This window comes from Corythoichthys intestinalis, chromosome 1, assembly GCF_030265065.1.
Source record: "Corythoichthys intestinalis isolate RoL2023-P3 chromosome 1, ASM3026506v1, whole genome shotgun sequence".
In the NCBI taxonomy this organism is placed as follows: domain Eukaryota; kingdom Metazoa; phylum Chordata; class Actinopteri; order Syngnathiformes; family Syngnathidae; genus Corythoichthys; species Corythoichthys intestinalis.
Window position 1 is genome coordinate 61,120,709 of NC_080395.1, and position 18,194 is coordinate 61,138,902.

At 37.1% G+C, this 18,194-nt stretch overlaps 1 protein-coding gene across 2 annotated transcripts in view; it reads right to left on the minus strand.

Moving 5' to 3' along the window:
- Positions 1-18,194, minus strand: part of itga11a (integrin, alpha 11a) — a 106,607-nt gene that overhangs the window by 21,999 nt on the left and 66,414 nt on the right. For both annotated transcript variants that reach the window (XM_057849473.1, XM_057849464.1), the window contains exons 14-21: positions 17,515-17,718; positions 15,214-15,344; positions 10,964-11,130; positions 9,135-9,274; positions 7,056-7,166; positions 6,872-6,957; positions 5,198-5,408; positions 5,010-5,108 (exon numbers count right to left, since the gene is read on the minus strand). In XM_057849473.1, the coding sequence (XP_057705456.1) occupies positions 5,010-5,108; positions 5,198-5,408; positions 6,872-6,957; positions 7,056-7,166; positions 9,135-9,274; positions 10,964-11,130; positions 15,214-15,344; positions 17,515-17,718 (1,149 nt within the window). The remainder of the gene's footprint in view (positions 1-5,009; positions 5,109-5,197; positions 5,409-6,871; positions 6,958-7,055; positions 7,167-9,134; positions 9,275-10,963; positions 11,131-15,213; positions 15,345-17,514; positions 17,719-18,194) is intronic.

The following is an 18,194-nucleotide window of genomic DNA, read 5'->3' on the forward strand; positions in this document are numbered from 1 at the left end:
GTTACAGTATAGTGCAGGATAAGCAAAGAACACATGAGTCAGACATTACCATTGCGGCTAAGAAAATGAAACTCAGGAAAGAATCCTAAAGACAAATAAAATGAAAGCTCAGGCATGCTTTGCAAGACTCCAGAGAGACGCGGAGAGGCGTGTGGATTGGTATTAGGGATGTTCATGGTCCTTCATATCGTAATGAAATGTTGACCAGTTCCATTTGAGCAAAAAGGAACGTAAAACAATATTTACTGTAGCTTTCCTCCTCCACATAGCATGACTCATCTCTGACAGACCACAGACATGGTACATAAACAAAAGATGCCTTTTTCCCTCCAATCCCATTTATGCTGTGGAAAATGACCCACGATACCCTGGAAAGAGACGGTTTATCTTTTCCTTTTCATGGCCCCTTTACCGGACTTGATTGACTGGGTACAGAGACTGTTAAGTGTGTCTTGTAGCCTAAGTGACAATACGCCTTCCCCAACATATAAACTGATGTAGTGCGCACAAGACCACAATTTTCAAGAATGAGACTAGAAATCACCGAGCCCAAGACTGTAATAAGACCACAAAAATCAACTTTACATTATTTCTATCTCCATATATAAACATTATATATAAAGTTTGACATTAACAAACAAGATGGGTTTTTTTAACACGTTGACATGATTGCACAAAGATGACTAATGGGTTAAGTTAAAGTATTGGCACATTTCCTAATCACTGGTTCTTATTAATTCACTGGGTTGGTCAAAAGTTGGTAACACAAGAATTAAAAATGGCTGTTAAAGGCACTTGCGCTTCTCCTTATTATCAAGTTAATGAGGTAAATGGAGTTGAAGAGCCGTGCTGGTTTTGATAGAAAATCCCTGCCAATCAGAGGCAAGTCCAACACTTTGGGGAGTTGAGACCGATGATCTTCAATATGTGTTCCCGAGAACAAGAGCCAGGCATGCAAACTTGCCACCTTTCGGAGAAATTTCGCCGTTTTGAAATCAAAATGGGTCATTCTTCTGAATCACGTAGATCCAAGGAGAAAAAAATGGGGCGGGGGGAGGGTGTCTGTCAACGAGCGAGTGAAACCGTTAACTTCAAAACCGTAGTACATGCTCAAAACTACACTCTAGTCCAGGGGTGTCCAAACTTTTTGCAAAGGGGGCAAGATTTGGTGTGGTAAAAATGTGGGGGGCCGGCCTTGGCTGACGTCCTTTACGTAGAACAATATATTTAAGCAAATTCTAGCAAACTATTCTGTGTTTCACATTTGCTTTAATATTTTTTTAAATTAATAATTTCAACAATCTCGCAACTAGCCTTTGTGCCGTTCTCTTTCGACTCACGGGTTATTGCGAAATACTGCTGCTGTGAAATTAAACTAGCTTCAAGTTGCTTCAATTACTCGCTGCGTATCTTCTCTGAAATCTTGTACATGTCAGCGTGTCTTGTTTGGTAATATTGCCTTACATTGAACTCTTTAAAAACAGTGACTCTCTGCAAATGAGGCAGACACAGTAGTTGCGTATTTTAGTGAAGAAGTAGTCCAATTTCCACCTATTCTTGAAGCATCAGCCGTCGCAGTCAACTTTTTTTTGTTGATTGTCGCCATTTTAGAAAATTGGAAGTGAGGGGTCACATGGGGTAATGTTGCTTAGAGTGCTGCTGCCTTTTAGTGGGTAAATGAGGAACAGCATTTAGTGTGTCAGCTACTTCATATGCTGGTAGCAGTACTGCTGACCAATTAAGTCTGTGTGCAGGCCAGACCTTATTGATTTCATGACAGAGGCTGGGGGCCAGATGAAATTTGACCATGGGCCGCATTTGGCCCCCGGGCCAGACTTTGGACATGTCTGCTCTAGTCCAACGACCGCATTCTGGCCGAATTAACCCTGTTCCCCTGCTTAACACACCAATATCCCTGTCTACTCTAGATATAATACGACGGGATAGATTAGAATGTCGTCATAGAAATCCATTGATTGGACTGCTAGCAGTACATCTTGTTTGTGTATATAATATATCTATGTGCGCTTGTCCTCGATAATAACGTATTACTAGGCCACGGGAGCAGCACATTTGTTCCCGGAAATAATTAGCCCCCACACGAGCGAAGATGACAGGAAAACAGACGTCTTTGGAGATATTCTTACGGTGAAAAGGGCACCTGACGAGCCTACAACCTCGAAGACCCACGAACGGCGAAGGAGTGGATTCGTGACCCGTTTGTGAATAAACCGAGTGATTGGAGCATGTCTGTGCAACAGGACATTCAACTTAATATCAACTTGTAGATATTGCAAATGACGGCGACTTAATTAAACGTACATTTGAGACAACAACTCTACCAAGGTTCTGGATTAATGTCATTCCGGAATATCCTGACATCGCTACGAGAGCATTGAAAACCTTGTTGCAATTTCCAACATCGTATCTTTGTGAAGCGGGCTTCTTAATTAATGCTTAACGACGTTAATGATGAAAGCAGTGTGCAGTTTTTGTGTGCAGCTAACATGGCAGGATGTATGTGGAGAATTTTTCTACAAGTCCTTCCATGATCAAACGTAAATTAATATTTCTTTCTTTCAAGAAAGTTTGTGTAGTGTTTACTTTGGAATCGCTGCATCTGCACATTTTGCGGCTATGTCTAATGTTACGCGCATGTGCAGAACACATCGTTGCAATTTTTGATGGGTTGCAAACTTTGTCAGAACACCGGTTCGTGAATAAAAGACCCAAATAACACTGATCCGTGGGGACCCCTGCTCTAGTCCGATGACCTAGACCTATCACCGCCACTCTCTTCTCGTGACAACAAATGACTGACAATAGTGAGAGACGGGAGTACAGCTGTTCTCTGCTTAATGCAAATGTGACATGCTGTATATTTTATAATTTAGATTTTGTATAATTTGCTACTTAATGCGTCTTATATGTTCTGATTTCAGGATGAGAGATTTAGACTTGTATATATTAAATTATTATGTACTGTGTTTAATTCGAGATGTCTGTGGTTGCACTTTTCTGCGCATGCCGTGTGTCCATGTTACTTTGTCACCTTTTTCACCCCAAACCAGTTTGCATGCCTGAAGAACAATCTTTGAGTGTAAACACAAAAATTGATGTATCCTAAAGCTTAGTGGGGTCATCCATTATTCAGTCATCCTAAAATAATACCTATGATTTGTGGAGTTAACCTACCAATAATCGTGTCTGTAGCATGTGACAAATTAATGTAGGCTTACTTACTAACAATGTTGGAGAAGCTGCATTAAAGTTATATTAGTTACTAACAACAACAGCGCAAAGGTTTTACAATGAGCACCGATTGACCCCTTATTTCACTCAGATTCTAGAGTAGAACAGTATGTGGCTCTGAGTACTGTTCAGAGTGAATGACTAGGTATGATCGCTGGGAGATTTGACCACTGACAGGAGTCCTCTTGGTTGAGTTTGTTGGTGAGCGCTTACAGAGAAATGTGATATATCTGTTACCCAGGGGATGACTGCTGTTTGTGATAATAGTGCGGTCAGGACATTGCGTAAACTCTTTCAATCGCTGTCTGAACTTCATTCCTAGAGCCTTCGTCAACACTCCGGCACCCAAGCACAGACATCAGTGGGGTAAAATGGCTTATACGTAATCTGCTTTCGGTTTAATACCAATTTAATTGCTCCATTTAAAGTACCATCAGTGTCATCCTTATCTAAGCTAATTCAAACATCGCCTTCTTGAAAGTGAAACCCGACACCGTGCTGAAAAGTGCACTAGAGAGAACAGTGCCACATAAATATATCACAGACATTAAGCTTCGGAAAGAGTAGGGAAAAACAAAAAATGATTGTGGAAATAAGAAACAGATGACAGAGTACATTTAATTCGTTTTCACCTGGAGGCTATAGATGAGAGAAAGGTTTAAAAAAAAAGGTTTCATTGAGTTAGATGTGCAAGAATGTTATGTTATAGCAGGTCGTATAGGACATATCATTGTCACGGACGGTACATTTGAGTTCTTAAAGTCAGTCTGACTCCTATGCAGATGTATGCACAATGATGGCAATATGACAGACATATACTATGGCCTGTTTCCCAGAAAGTTACATAAAGCAAGTCATAAGTTGTTCCTGTTTTTTTTCTTCTGTGAGCCACTGATCATATGTCTTTGGCACAAAATAATAAACATGGGAATAAAAATATCAGTAATGACTTTCAGTTTTGACCAGCACAAATCACTTTTTGCATTTCTCCTGAAGCTTTTGTTTAAAAAAACCTTTAAAAACAAATATCCGTTTTTAAAGAGTAAAACGTGCTACCAAGTTAAAAAGTGGTCCGTACTATATTGATATACAGTACCTATATACCGTACACATGGACACATGACGTATAACATCAAATTCCCAATATGTACATTCTAAGTATTCCTAATGGATTATATGCAAGGTCATGCATCATTTGAATACATTTATTTTTATATTTTGCTGCATTGTTGCTGGAGTGGTTCACATTATTGTTTTTTATGCTGATGGTTACAAATGTTATTCCGATGTCAGCTAAACAGCGACCAGTCATCAATTAATTTAAAATGCTACTATGAGCATAATTTGTGTGTTTTCTGTTTATTAACAGACGTGATTAAGCGGCAACAGTTTCACTGATGTCAAAGGACATAAATTATATCTTTTAGTTTTGTCTGTGGTTTTGGTTCTCTTTGTCACAATTTACAATGTCAAGGGCTTGAACTTGAATTGTAGCACAATGCAATGTTTGATATGTTAAATTTGGCGTCTGAATAAACACTACTATTATTCTTACGACTGAAAATAATGTACTTTTAGTTACTATTTCGTCAGATCATTTGAAGAAATATTGACCAATTGTTTTGCGAGTTTTTATTATGGTAGTTTATTCATACAAAAAAAAAAAAAAAAAAAAAAAAAAAAACAGCGCTATATGGACTGCTATTATGTTGAAGAGAAGAGCTTGTTGTCCAAATGATATATATTGAGAAAAATACCTGTGCTTTGGACTTCATAAATGGAGCACTGACATTGCAGATTTTCTCATATTTCAGCTTGTCCTCAAGGTAACAATCAATTTTGATATCGGCGTTGTCCTAGGATCAATACGAACACAGTTAGACCTCTTGCAATGTGTTAGCTTCTTTCGTCACAAAAGCACTAGACTTTCATGATGAGCACAAACCTTCAATATGAGGCTTGAGAAACGCAGATTTGGGGAGTAGCTGATATTAAGGCGAGCATTATAAGCATTTTCTCCTTTGTTCTCTAGTCGGACATCAACAACCAGCCTTCTCCTGTTTGCTTCAAGAACCCGAAGCGATCCCTCCGAACCACCTTCATGTAGATGACGGCAGAAAGCACCCCGAGACTGAACTGCCTGTAAACAGAACTGCCTAGGAGACAGGGAAGTTGGAAAACAAAATGGAAATGATACTCTAACTAAATCATATGTTCATAGTATCTATCGGTGTACTGTATGTACTGTATATATTGAGGTGGGTGGGGGCATTATATGATTCTGAACATTGGAAGTATGCCGACTTAGAAATAAAGGTCTCTACAATCCTCTCCAGTCTCTAAATACAGTACATTGGTACCTTTACATACGAAGTTAATTAGTTCCAGGACCTTAATTTGTAAGTCGAAATGGTCGTACGTCGAGCAGGATTTTCCCATAGGAATACTACATTGTAATTCAATTACTTCGTTCCACAGCCTAAAAACCTACACTAATCCTTCATGAATACTGCTGGTACTATTACAAATAGCAATTACACAGAGCAAAACACATATAAATAAATGAATAAAAATTATAAAAATAATAATCATAATAATAATAACAATCAGTAATTAAAAAAAAAAAAAAAATCATTTTGATTGTCATCTTAACTTAGAGTGGCGAACGGAGACGGAGGAGACAGCGCGTGTTGCAGGAAGGAGGATACTGCGAGCCGTGTTCTAATTTAACCAATGCATTAAATTAGACACATTGTAAAGCAAAAATTAGTATGGAAAAAAAACAAATTAAAAAAAATTAAAGGATGGCTCCCCCTTCCACGTTCCCCTCAGGGGCGGTCTTTGAGTCATGATATATAGTGCAAGCTTTCTGACATATTATTGCTTCAGTGACTAAATCACCAGCGAACTCTTAATCCTTAATCCAATGAGTAAAAGGCGTCCATCTCCTCCAAAATAACGCCACGATGTTTCGACAGGATAGTAGTCCCCCTGGATGATTTAACCATCTTTGTAGCTTCCGTCTGCTTAATGACCGGCGAGATTGTTGACATATTCCGGCCGTATTGTCGAGCCAACTCACTAATGCGTGCACCACGCTCATATTTTTCAATCATCTCTTTCTTAATTTCAATTGTAAGCATCTCCTTTTTCCTTTTCCCCTCACTTGTAGCAATCGTTTTGGGACCCATGTTGATTTTTTTTTTCAAAAGAAAACCTGCCGTACTGCCGCCTTGTGAGACAGCAATTGAATTACGACGCTGCCGTAAATCGTCGTATTTCGAACTTGTCGTCGGATGTCGAAACAAATGGCTGGTCAAATTTTATGTCGGATGTCGAAAGATCGTGCGTCGAAGCGATCGTATGTCGAGGTACCACTGTATATTCTTATATCAAACTTCGAAAGCTGTCACTTGGCAACCCAAAGCTTAAACCCTATGTACTATTGAATATGAAATGATTTATCTGTTGGCTTGGCCGTATCTGTTTGTCATTCTTAAAAATTTCAGAAACCAATCATTTATCTGCAACTGAGCAAATTTTAAATATCATTGCTGTATCAAATCATACTTTCCTCCTACTTAATATGTATGCATTTCTCTCATTTATATCTACTTACTTTTGTGTCATCAGGTCTGTCATACTATGCAATGATAGGTCTGGCATACACCGGTCATCCTCATCACAGCCGTTCCAGAAAGGCAACTAAGCAGAAATGTTAATGTTAATTAAAATGAATAAATAAATAATGAAACAAAATATACAATTTTAAACATTTTGTATGACTAGTGTTTAGCTTTCACCTCAGTTCTTGACAAAGTTGGCCAGCTTTCATCTAGAACTGGTCCACTGTCTGAATCTTGCAGTCCGACTTGTACAGCAAACACGATGGGCCTCGCATAGTCAGTCGTCTCCTACACATGACAGATCATAATATTTAAATTTCCATATAGCTTACAGAGCAAATGGTATGCCATCTGCCAACATTTTTGTATGACAACAAATCACTCTCACCAGGCAATATGTGCAGTGTTTGGGAAAACTTGATACGTCCAAATAGTCGGATTGTAGGCAAGGAACTAAACATTACAATTTATCATTAATATTGACAAATAAGAAAGATTTGTCATTATGTTGTTGTTTTTCTTTGTTTGTTTTTTGTTTTCCATAATAGCTACTCTTGATCCACATTGTACATCATGTAAGGTACAGGTGATGGGAATGAATATTTACTGTTTCCAAAAGGAAGCATGTAAAAAATAAAATAAAATAAAATATACATACAAATATGTATATATATATATATATATATATATATATATATATATATATATATATATATATATATATATACATATATATATACACAGTATATACTGTATATACTGTGAAGCCAAAGCATTTGGAAATGTTTAAATGTATAATTAAAATATACAGTATGTTGGATAGAATTAATGGAGTTAAAGCTATGTTTAAACCCTAAAAACAGCTCACAGAGCTCTTTTATGTTAACTTCTTGAAAAAGCGTCACCTCCTTCATTCAGAACACCAGCTGGTTGTACGGCAATTTTGTTTATGGACCGTGTGGGGTTTTGCAGACTTGCACAATCTATGGTCAACCTCCGAACTCGGGGACTATAGGGTTAACCCTATAGGGACCAACATATGAAATTTAATACAAGGGTTTTTAAGTCCTCCACATAATTCAATAGGGGAAAAAAAACTTTGTCCATTGTGACCTGATATATCAAATATCGTAGAAATTTGTGTTCGTTTTTTTTTTTTTTTTCTTTCAAAGGAAATTTATACTCTGTGTTTTCTTTACCTTTGAGCATAAGTTATTTAACTATCTGATGTATTTAGTGTGTCTTGCTAAATTGTTGTTGTACAAAACTTTTTTCTTACCAGCTGGGGAGGATATATGTTTTGCGTATTTGCCTAGTTTAAATGATCAAACAAGTGCAATACTATCATTTGTCACACTCACAATAAAGCTTTAACTTTTAAAGGTGCACAATGTAGGATTGATGGCCAAAAATGGTACTCTAACCAGATCAAAATATTGACTTGTACAAATTGCTCTCCCGCTTCGGGTTACCAGAATACCGCTTCACATAGGAGAACCTGCAGGAAAAGAACTTTAATTGGCAAGCGATGAGTTTTCTGCAGAAGGTATATCTTATTTTTTATTTTAATTCAATATGTTTTCAATGTAATAATGCCAACTTTTAGTAATGACGATTAAAAGAGCAGTGATACAAAGTGCATGTTAGTTTATGTCATGTTATGTTTTCTTAATGCATAAGCACAATGGAAAAGAAATACATAATTATTTAATGTCTCCATCCATTTTAATTTCCATCACCAGCTGAATATATGTAGACATAAAGACTTTATCTTCGCCCTGGTCAATGGATCCACATGCTAAATAACATAGCACAACCACGCCAAATGAATGTATATCCTTGTTTTGCTTCTCCTGTTGTCTTGAATCCTTTGAGAGTGGTAAACATATTTAAGACTGTTTGTCAAAGTTGGCGCAGCCTTAGGTTACGGGGCCTACAGAGCTGTGGCCACTGGCCACCAAGACGAAGACTGTAGCTGATCTCATGATTGGCTGATGATGAACACGGAAGCAAAACGAGAACAAATTTGTGACACGTAAATCGTCTTTTAAAATGGGAAAACCTCCGCTTAACCATCTATATCCGTTTCAGAAGTATTTCCCAAAAAAACATTACTTTAATGTCTATTGAAATATTGTGGCCATTTCATGAATAATTGAAGTACAAATCTGACATTGTGCACCTTTAAATGACGAAGCACTGCATTGGTATCATACTAACATCTTACATTTTGAACTTGCGATAATTTGGCCTTACCATGACATGGAAGTAAATGTGTTCACAGATTTCATCGCCAGGACGAAGGGTAAGGTTTTGAGGCTGGGACTTGCTCGGGTTGTCCAGTATGGCTCGAGGATTGAAACGTCGCTCCACAATAGAGACATTATATTTAATCCCTAATGGGTCATAAGAGAAATTTAGGTGAAGAATTACGAAGGCTGCACAAAAATATTTTGCCAAAAATTGTATTAAAAACAAATAATAAAGAAAAGAAAAGTTAAATTATTCATGTAACATTTCTGAAAAATGTCATAAATTTGTCTATTGAATGTCAAAATTCTAACTTTATTGCAATGGTACAAGACAAATACTAACTTAATAGACAGAAGTCTGATATGACTTGCGAAACAATACAAACATTGCTCACAAATTCTGGAAAATTGGCATGTTACCCTTCACAAGAACAGGAACAAGCACATTTGCGCAAACATATTAAACTGCTTCTTCTGATGATATGCCAAAACCTTCACTTGCGAAACCAAAGTGCAACTTTACAAAATAAATGCTAATCCTCAGTTTTGCAAGAGTGGTAAAAATGTCTCTGCGTTTGACAAGCTCCCATTTGTTGACCCAAAATCTTAAAAATGGTCAGACTGCGGCAAAGCCAACTGACATCACTGTGGTGGTCCACTGCAATTTTAGCTTAACATGAGATGACTGAGGACAATTTATATAAGAATGCAAATCCTGAACTTAAGAATGGAGTCCTTTCCAAGCCACATTGTTTTAGACAATTTCCACGTATCGTTCTAAATTTACTTTGTGAATGGAAAAAGTGACTGCTCCTAATGCTGAAACTAGGCATGACCCAAAAAATGAAAGGAGGTACGCAAACATTGAGTTTTCAAGCATTTGCCATTAGCAATGCTGTTTAGGACTGGTAGGGAGATTAAGACACTTTGTATACAACATCACAATGAAATACTAATACAAATGTGCAAAAACAAACCAAAAAAAAAAATCACCACTATAGTTTACTATACAACTAAAGAGTCACATCTGTCGAGCATTACTAGCTAGACATAACAATGAGCAGAAAATTAAAAGAGTATGTTTCACTGTATGCGACTAGAAGACAAGATAACTCCATCTGTTTTGGTTTTACTTTGTTTTTCACATATTTGATGAAGATGTATGGGTAAAGAGGTTAACTAAGAACATGCCCCACCTCAACTTCAACGTCCTCACCCTTTTTCCACAGAGAAACAGGAATTTGAGACTATATCTCTTTAAATAAACTTTACGGAAAGAAGCTTAGAACATGTGTAGGTGGCCACCCATCAACGGTCTGACAGATTGAAACATCAGTTTACAATTGAGCAAAACAGATCCGCTTCCAGATACCATGGTACCAATCTTCACACTCTAAAAAACATTGGATACAACCATGTGCTTCATCAGTTTTAAATGCAGCGTCAGTAGATTTGAGAAACAGCAGACAGATTAGTAGTGAAGGTACTTTTTTATGTCACTTGCAACAAGGAGACACTGTACAGGAAAGCACACCCTGAAAAAGCAGATTCACCTCACAGGACATAAAGGATATATTGTACGGGTTTTATGGCCTTTTCCGCTTCAAACCAACCATGTTTCTTCCTGTCATGTTTCATCAAGTAGCAAAAAAACAGCTGACCACCAAACTATTGCAGGGTGACGACCGAACACTTGTCAGCATTTTTTTTTTTTTGCGCAGAAGCGGTGTGTTATTTGATGATGGACCGCAATTTTAAGTGAAATAATAAGAATGATAGAACATTGTTTTACTAAAACGCTTTGTCTGCGGTTGATTATTTGTGCTAGCTTACCAATTTCCTCTGTGGCAGAAATGGCTGTCCTAGCTGTGATGTTGAAGCAAACAATGGCTGACATGCAGGTCACGTCTTTGCCACCCCTCTGACAGTCTTTCACAAAGATGTTTATCTTACTGGGCTCAAACCTGACACTGGTATAAATGCGGACAACACTCTTTGACCTGTGAACACATACAGACAATATGAAAAAGTAATAATGACTGAATGCTTCCAGAAAAACTATGGTTGGTATCTTTAAAAAAATGCTTTAACCTTTATGGCACTAATTATTTTTTTTCCTTCTCATAGGGAACTTATTTAACTTTTGGCAGAGGTGGGTAGTAACGCATTACATTTGCTCGGTTAAATTTACTTGAGTAACTTTTTGGGAAAATGTACTTCTTAGAGTAGTTTTACCATATAATACTTTTTACTTTTACTTGAATAGATTTACAGTATGAAGAAGAAACACTACTACTTTGGGCTACACTAGAGGCGTCACATTTTTCCTCTTTATTCTACATATTGACTTTATTTTTGCCAGAGATGCCGACAGTGTAAGTGGTCTCAGTTTCACCAATTAGACATCACAACAATAACCACATGACTCCATTATACCAATCACAGGTAATAATGTTTTTTTTTTCTAATAGAGGGCACTCATGCTCATTGAACAGGTGATGTTTTATAGTGTTGTTCTGGTCGGAATGCGATGATTTTTGTATCATCTTTTGGGCCTAATATGGTCATGTAATAGATTAAGTACAGTATAATAACAGTTCATATTGATGAAGTTGTGCTGAGAAAGAAATTAAACCATTAAAAAAAATCAGACAGTTTACGCAGTTACTCACAGTGTTACTCGTTACTTGAGTATTCTTTCCAACTAATACTTTTTTACTTGTACTTGAGTACATTTCTGGATGACTACTTTTAATTTGACTTGAGTGATATTATTTAGAAGTAACGCTACTCCTACTTGAGTAAAATGTTTGGCTACTCTACCCATCCCTGCTCATTGGCTGCCATAGACTGTGCTAGATGTCCAATCCATTTTGACTGTGAAGGGCAAGTGAATGTTTGTTCATTTACTCCCTAGTGAAAAGACTGAAATACTATTAAAAAAAAAAAAAAAAACTACTTTAGTTTGCTACTTGGGGCTATAACCAGAGTATATTCCTTTTTTTTATTCATTTGATCTGAATTAATATGCCATTTGTCATCATTGTATTAATTTAAAATGTATATAAAATTATCTAAAAAAAAATTCAAAATAAAAAACAATCATTATTTATAATAACATAATACTAATATTTAAAATGTTTTAATTATTATTTTTACAACCGAAAAGTCACTTGCCCTGCAAAAGGTTAAAGGTCTCAAGTAAGTAAATCGCTATCCACTCTAATGACCACTATCTCAAAAAGGGTTAAATTAGTTATAAGTATCTTATTTTGCATAAAAAAAAAAAAAAAAATAAAATAAAATAAAAAATATATATATATATATATATACACATATATACATATATATATATATATATATTTTTTTTTTTTTTTTTAACAACCGTGTAAATATCACACATCAAGTGAACTTGGTTGTCTTTCACGGTGCAATCTTTCTTTACACACTACAACAATAATGTTCATGGTAATGGATGGTTGCTTTGGTGGCTGTGTAATTGGTAGCAGGGTATTCTATGAAGACTTAACAGTAAATGACTTAATCTATCCCCAAGACAGCCACTATGACATCACCAACTTTTTTAAATCCATCAAGAAAATTGCAACACAACAGCACACTAATGCACCATGCACATCATCAGTTCAGAATAAATATTGTCAAATCTTATGAAAACAAAATTTTTTAGATATATCAGTATAGGTTAAAAAATAAACCTATGCTCCTTGTACCATTTAGTTTAGATTAGCGACTAAACAAGAAAGCCTTTCTGGGAGGGCAATTAGTATTAAGAACAGGACTGTAATGACTGCGTAGACTACTGCATGAGGTATTTTCGACCAAGTGTTGCCAATTTGTTGGGTACGATCAAGCAGGTGCATTTGGAAAGAGGCATTTTGTGCTCCTGTGGGTGTGAGGAACTCACAATAAATGACCGCAGAACCCTGACATCCTGAACAACTCATACGGACCGGATTAGTTGTCACACTTAAAAACCACAATAATGGCAATAATATGTTCTTTTTTTGTTTGTTTGTTTAGGAGGATTCACAGGGTTTCGAATCCATAATATGTCAGCCTGTGCCCTGATCAAACTCACAAATCGTGTGTTCGATCATCTGCACGGACCTACTTTTAATGGTGCATCTTGTAGACCAGGGGTGTCAAACCAATTCCACAAAGGGCCAAAAGTTCCCTAGATTAAACCAATGAATTTTCTGCTGAAACAAGCAGCAGCAGACTAAAATCAACTGATTATACTTGTAGGAGATTAGACTGGTGAAAAGGTGTTCTCTTCATTGGTTGGAACTAAACAGTGGACTCTCTCTGTCCCATATGGAACTGGTTTGCCATTAAATTGACAATCAGGAGGACATATCTTCAAGGAAATTACGTGAATGCCCCAGTTTGGTTCGGAGCTTTCTGCTAAATTCCCAAACAGGCAACATTGTGCAAACAAGACGATGATTTTTTTTTTACTCGAGAGCAGCTGGACAGCCTCTGAAAGTGGATCCCTGAAGAGTCCATGGCAGGGGTCTACAGACCGGACCTCAAGGGCCGCTGTGGTTCTTAGTTTTTGTTCCTACCGATCGAGCACAGACACTTTAACTAATGAGGTTTCTCTGTGGTGTTGTTAGGCTTATTTTAGGGGAGCCCCCCCCCCCAAAATATTCTTAAGCCCTTCTAAAATAAAAAAAAAAAAAAACAGGCCCCCCTGAGGGTTACAAGGAACCAACAATTTGTTACCAAAATCTTCCGCCATGATAGTGCCTAAGTTAACTCTATGGCTGCTATTGACTGCACTCGACACCCAATCTATTAAGACCGGGAAGGCGAATGAACATTAGTTCATTTAAAACCAGAGCATTCAAAGTCATTCTTTTCAAATTTCGGGGTATTTACAGGTCACGTCCTGTTCATTTTAGGGCATTTGCTGGTCACTTACTGTTGAATCTGAGTCACTGCCTGTTCATTCCCCGTTGATTTTGGAGTACAGAACCGGAAGTGACCCATAAAATGCCCCAAAATCAACAGGAAGTGACCCTGAAATGCCCCAAAATCAACAGGAAGTGATTGAAAATCAACAAGGTAATGACCTGAAGTGGCTTAAAATTACCTCGTTGGCTGCCGCTGACGGCCATAAAGGTGGGAGGGGCCCGTTTGAAGTGGGAGGGGTTCATTTGCTGTCACCCCACAGTTCATATGGATTTGACGTCTACTATTGATAAACGTATAGCAGAAGAACGAAGATAACTTCTTTTTCTGTTTATTAGTTGTTTTATTGAATGATTTCCTGACCAATGTATGGATAATCTTTTTTTCGCCATATGGTGAGATCAACAGTATCATTTGTATCGCAAATTGTATCGTATTGTGAGGTACCTAGAGGTTCCCACCCTTATTGTGAAGGTCCTAGTAGAGTTAAGTGTGCACTCTTTTTACCTCTATCTTTGGGGTGACTTCCTTCTGGAGCATAAGCTGTGTTTCTCACTTTACACATAGATGAGTACAAGAGCTGAGCTCATTCACATATGATTATCGTAAGTGGATAGTCAGAATAATATACTAATAACAATCACTCCACTAGCTTTATTGACCTGTAGGAGTCAGAGCAGAGTGATAGACCGATTTGCCGCCCTACAAAACAGACGATATTCTTTGATGCTTCCATCTACCAAGTAACTTGCAATTGTAACCATTTTTCCTGTTGTTCTACTGTATTAAGAATAATATCCTGGTCATCTCCTGTGGGCTAAGCACCCCCGTTCTTAAAACCTAATGACACCTCTGAGGTTTCTGCTAAAACAAGCGGCACCTGATTGCAATTAACTGATTACATTTGTAAGCCACCATATTGGTGAAAAGGTGTCTTGTTTTATTGGAATGAAATCCTGCACCCACTATGTGGAATAGTTTGGAGACCCCTGGTCGATGGCATCAAGGCTCTATGAATGTGTGAATTTTTTGCTTTCAAGATGATATCTTTTTCAAAAGAAGTGTTGAATAGTGGAAGCATAACAATGTGAAGTCATACCTTCTACAGTATTCTGAACATTTTTAAAAGATGTAGATGAAACACTAACCAGAGGAGAACAGCCGCACCAAGGGATCCTACTGCCAGGTCCACTAAACCATCATCATTCATATCCATCATTCCGTGGATACTGCGGCCAAAGTACTGTAGGCCAATTGCCAAGTCTGCTGCTGCTATCCTCTAAGAAGTAGAAGGAAAAACAATTACACATACAATAGGAGAGCCATTATGTTGCGCAATGATTTCCTCAGTTTAACACATGTTCAAAAATGTCAGTGCCCTTTATTAAAGTAACAAAAATAATGGTAAATAGAAATCTAAAGAAAATGATCAAATTTACAATGAAACTAACACAATTAGTTTTAAATTAGGGGCCCAACTAAGTTATTTAAAGAGTAATATTGATGTCAGGTGAGACAAAAGTAAGGGTACACACCACTCCACATTTATCCAAAGGACACCCCAGAAGCCTTGTGGCTTGTCAGTATGCATTTTGGCAAATTCCACTATTGTCAGTTTCAAGTAATTTCAGTAAACATTGTGGGTTTTTAGACAGAACCACGATACCAAACAATTTTGCAAATAATACTTGTATTGTCACAGTCCCATCTGGAATGGCATTTTGTGTCGGACTTCATTTAATTATGGTTGAATTTGTTTATTTTTTTCTTTGTGAGTTATGCTTGTACCATGTGCTTGTGATTTATGCAAACTTCGATTAAAACCCTTTCACACAGGCAAACAGGAATGGTGCTGCTGAGCCCTAGCAGAAGAGCTTGTATTTATTTGCCACTCATCTTTCATACAGAGATCTTCCCATCAGTTACACCTGTCACACACCTCAATGAGCAGCTCGACGGTGTGGTGGCTGCAAACATGTTTAGTCAAACCTCTTTAATTTATGTCAAGCTGGTGTTAAAGATAAATCCATTAGAAAAATTCCACCAACACTCATAGTTCAGGCTTAGCAGTGATTGAAAATGACTGAACATACAAACTGGCTGTCAAAAGCATTAGCTATATATTTAAGCTCATGTCATATAGCATGTGCTGACACAGTAAACAAAACACCACTAAGATGATAAGCAGCCACATACTCTTGCTATGTTGATTGGGAAAAAAGTGAAAACATCCGTTAAATATTTATTTTGCACTAGGTGGAGGCTTCTTATAAAATCTTATAGCACTATAGTTTTTATGTGCTTGGAGAGACAACTTTACACATCTACAGATTATCATTTCCAGTATTTTTTGTACAAGTCTATTCCACGTTTAGTTTGTCTTGGATGTTTGATCTATTTTTTGATGTCTATGAACTCTTGCCTCTACTTTTCCATTCTGCACTTGGAGTTTCTTCTGAACTGTCAACAAAGTCTTCAGATTTTGGAGTCCTCTCACCCCTATGACAGTGAAGTTACATTTCTTATGAAATATTTTTAAGTACTATACATAATTAATTCAATGAAAACATGTCAACTTCAGACAGGTAAACCTGTATGCCAAAATATATACTGTATGTACGACAGTCTCAACTTGGCATTGGCATTAAAGTCATACTACTCTTGTATTTTTTTCTTTTTGTATTTTCTGGCACAACAGGGTACGTAAGACACATGGCTAGCACGTCTGTCTTACAGCCCAATGGTTTTATCTTAAAATCTTGGCTTGCACCTTTCTATGAACAGTGGCTGTGTTTTGATTTGGTTTGTTTTGGATTCCAATGGGTGTTTACGAGCAACTACTTCGTGTACTTTCCTTCTTGCCCAATGTCAGTAGAGTAATATGAAAGCCATTGGAAATAGTAATATGATTTTTCAGTGATTGTAAATCACTCGTAGCACAAACCCACACCACACACTGCAATTATGTTCTTTCTAGACACTTAGGGGTACACACAAATTTAAAGTTTCTTGGAGGGTTAATGCGGAGCAAGGAAGTGCGGGTGGTGGTCCCTGCTATTTCCTGGTCCAGCCATTCCGATTTACTACTGTGCAATATTCAACCAACTCTAGTGTAATATATTAGATGTTTTGGATTGCTGTTTTTTTTTTAATTTCTCGCAAGTGCCCTTTTTTCCTTTCTGGTTTATATTCTCTCATCCATATCAAACCTAATTCTGTCTGACAGCAATTTTCAATTAAGATCCAACGTTTTTTTTGTTTTCTGCTTAGTCCACACACTTAGTCCTGAATTTTACAAATTATCGACCGACCCAAACTGTTGAAAATGGTTTGTTTTCTTTGATGTGGAAATAGTTTTTTTCCTAGAAAGTAGTGGTTTTGGAAATATGAGGATTTTACCAGAGTCAGTGTTAAGACAAATATATAGGTCATATTACAACCTAACCTACCTGCTTGTATTTGCGCAGTATTCTGTTCTGCTGACTGAAGAAAACATAGATAGCCCCTTTGTGATCATCTTCCAATGGAGCCCCTACTACCAGGTCATTGAAGCCATCACCATTTAAATCAGGGACAGGTGCAAGTGAGGAACCAAAGCGGGCATTCTGGCCTCCGTTAAGGATCTCTAATGCACCCTCAAAAATGAAACGATTCTGAAAGATTTGAAAAATGACATTCATTTGTTAATCAAAAAAAAAAAAAAAAAAAAATGACAGTTGCAAAAACATAGACACTGCTAATAAGATCATTAGCATGTCGTGCATTTTAGCTGCATATCAGGGGTCTAATTGAACAACACAGGTTTGTACGTTTGGAGTTTTGTGAGACATTACATTAAACTTTAAAAGCTTAAGCCTTCATCATAAGAATATACTGTAGTCGCAAATCTAGTTTCCTATCATTAAAATGTGCATTGATAATTATATTTACATGACCTCAATCACTCTTTTTAGCATGTTGATCATTAATATCTCAAAGGTTCCCATAATATTAACGCAATTTACCATACCGTTACAAGGAAGAGTAGCAACTGAGTAAATTGACCCAATTAAAATGTCAGCTGCTGTGTTTTACGTATGAGCCATTAATTCTGTCTTTTTGATCTTGAACTTGATGGCTTCTAACATCT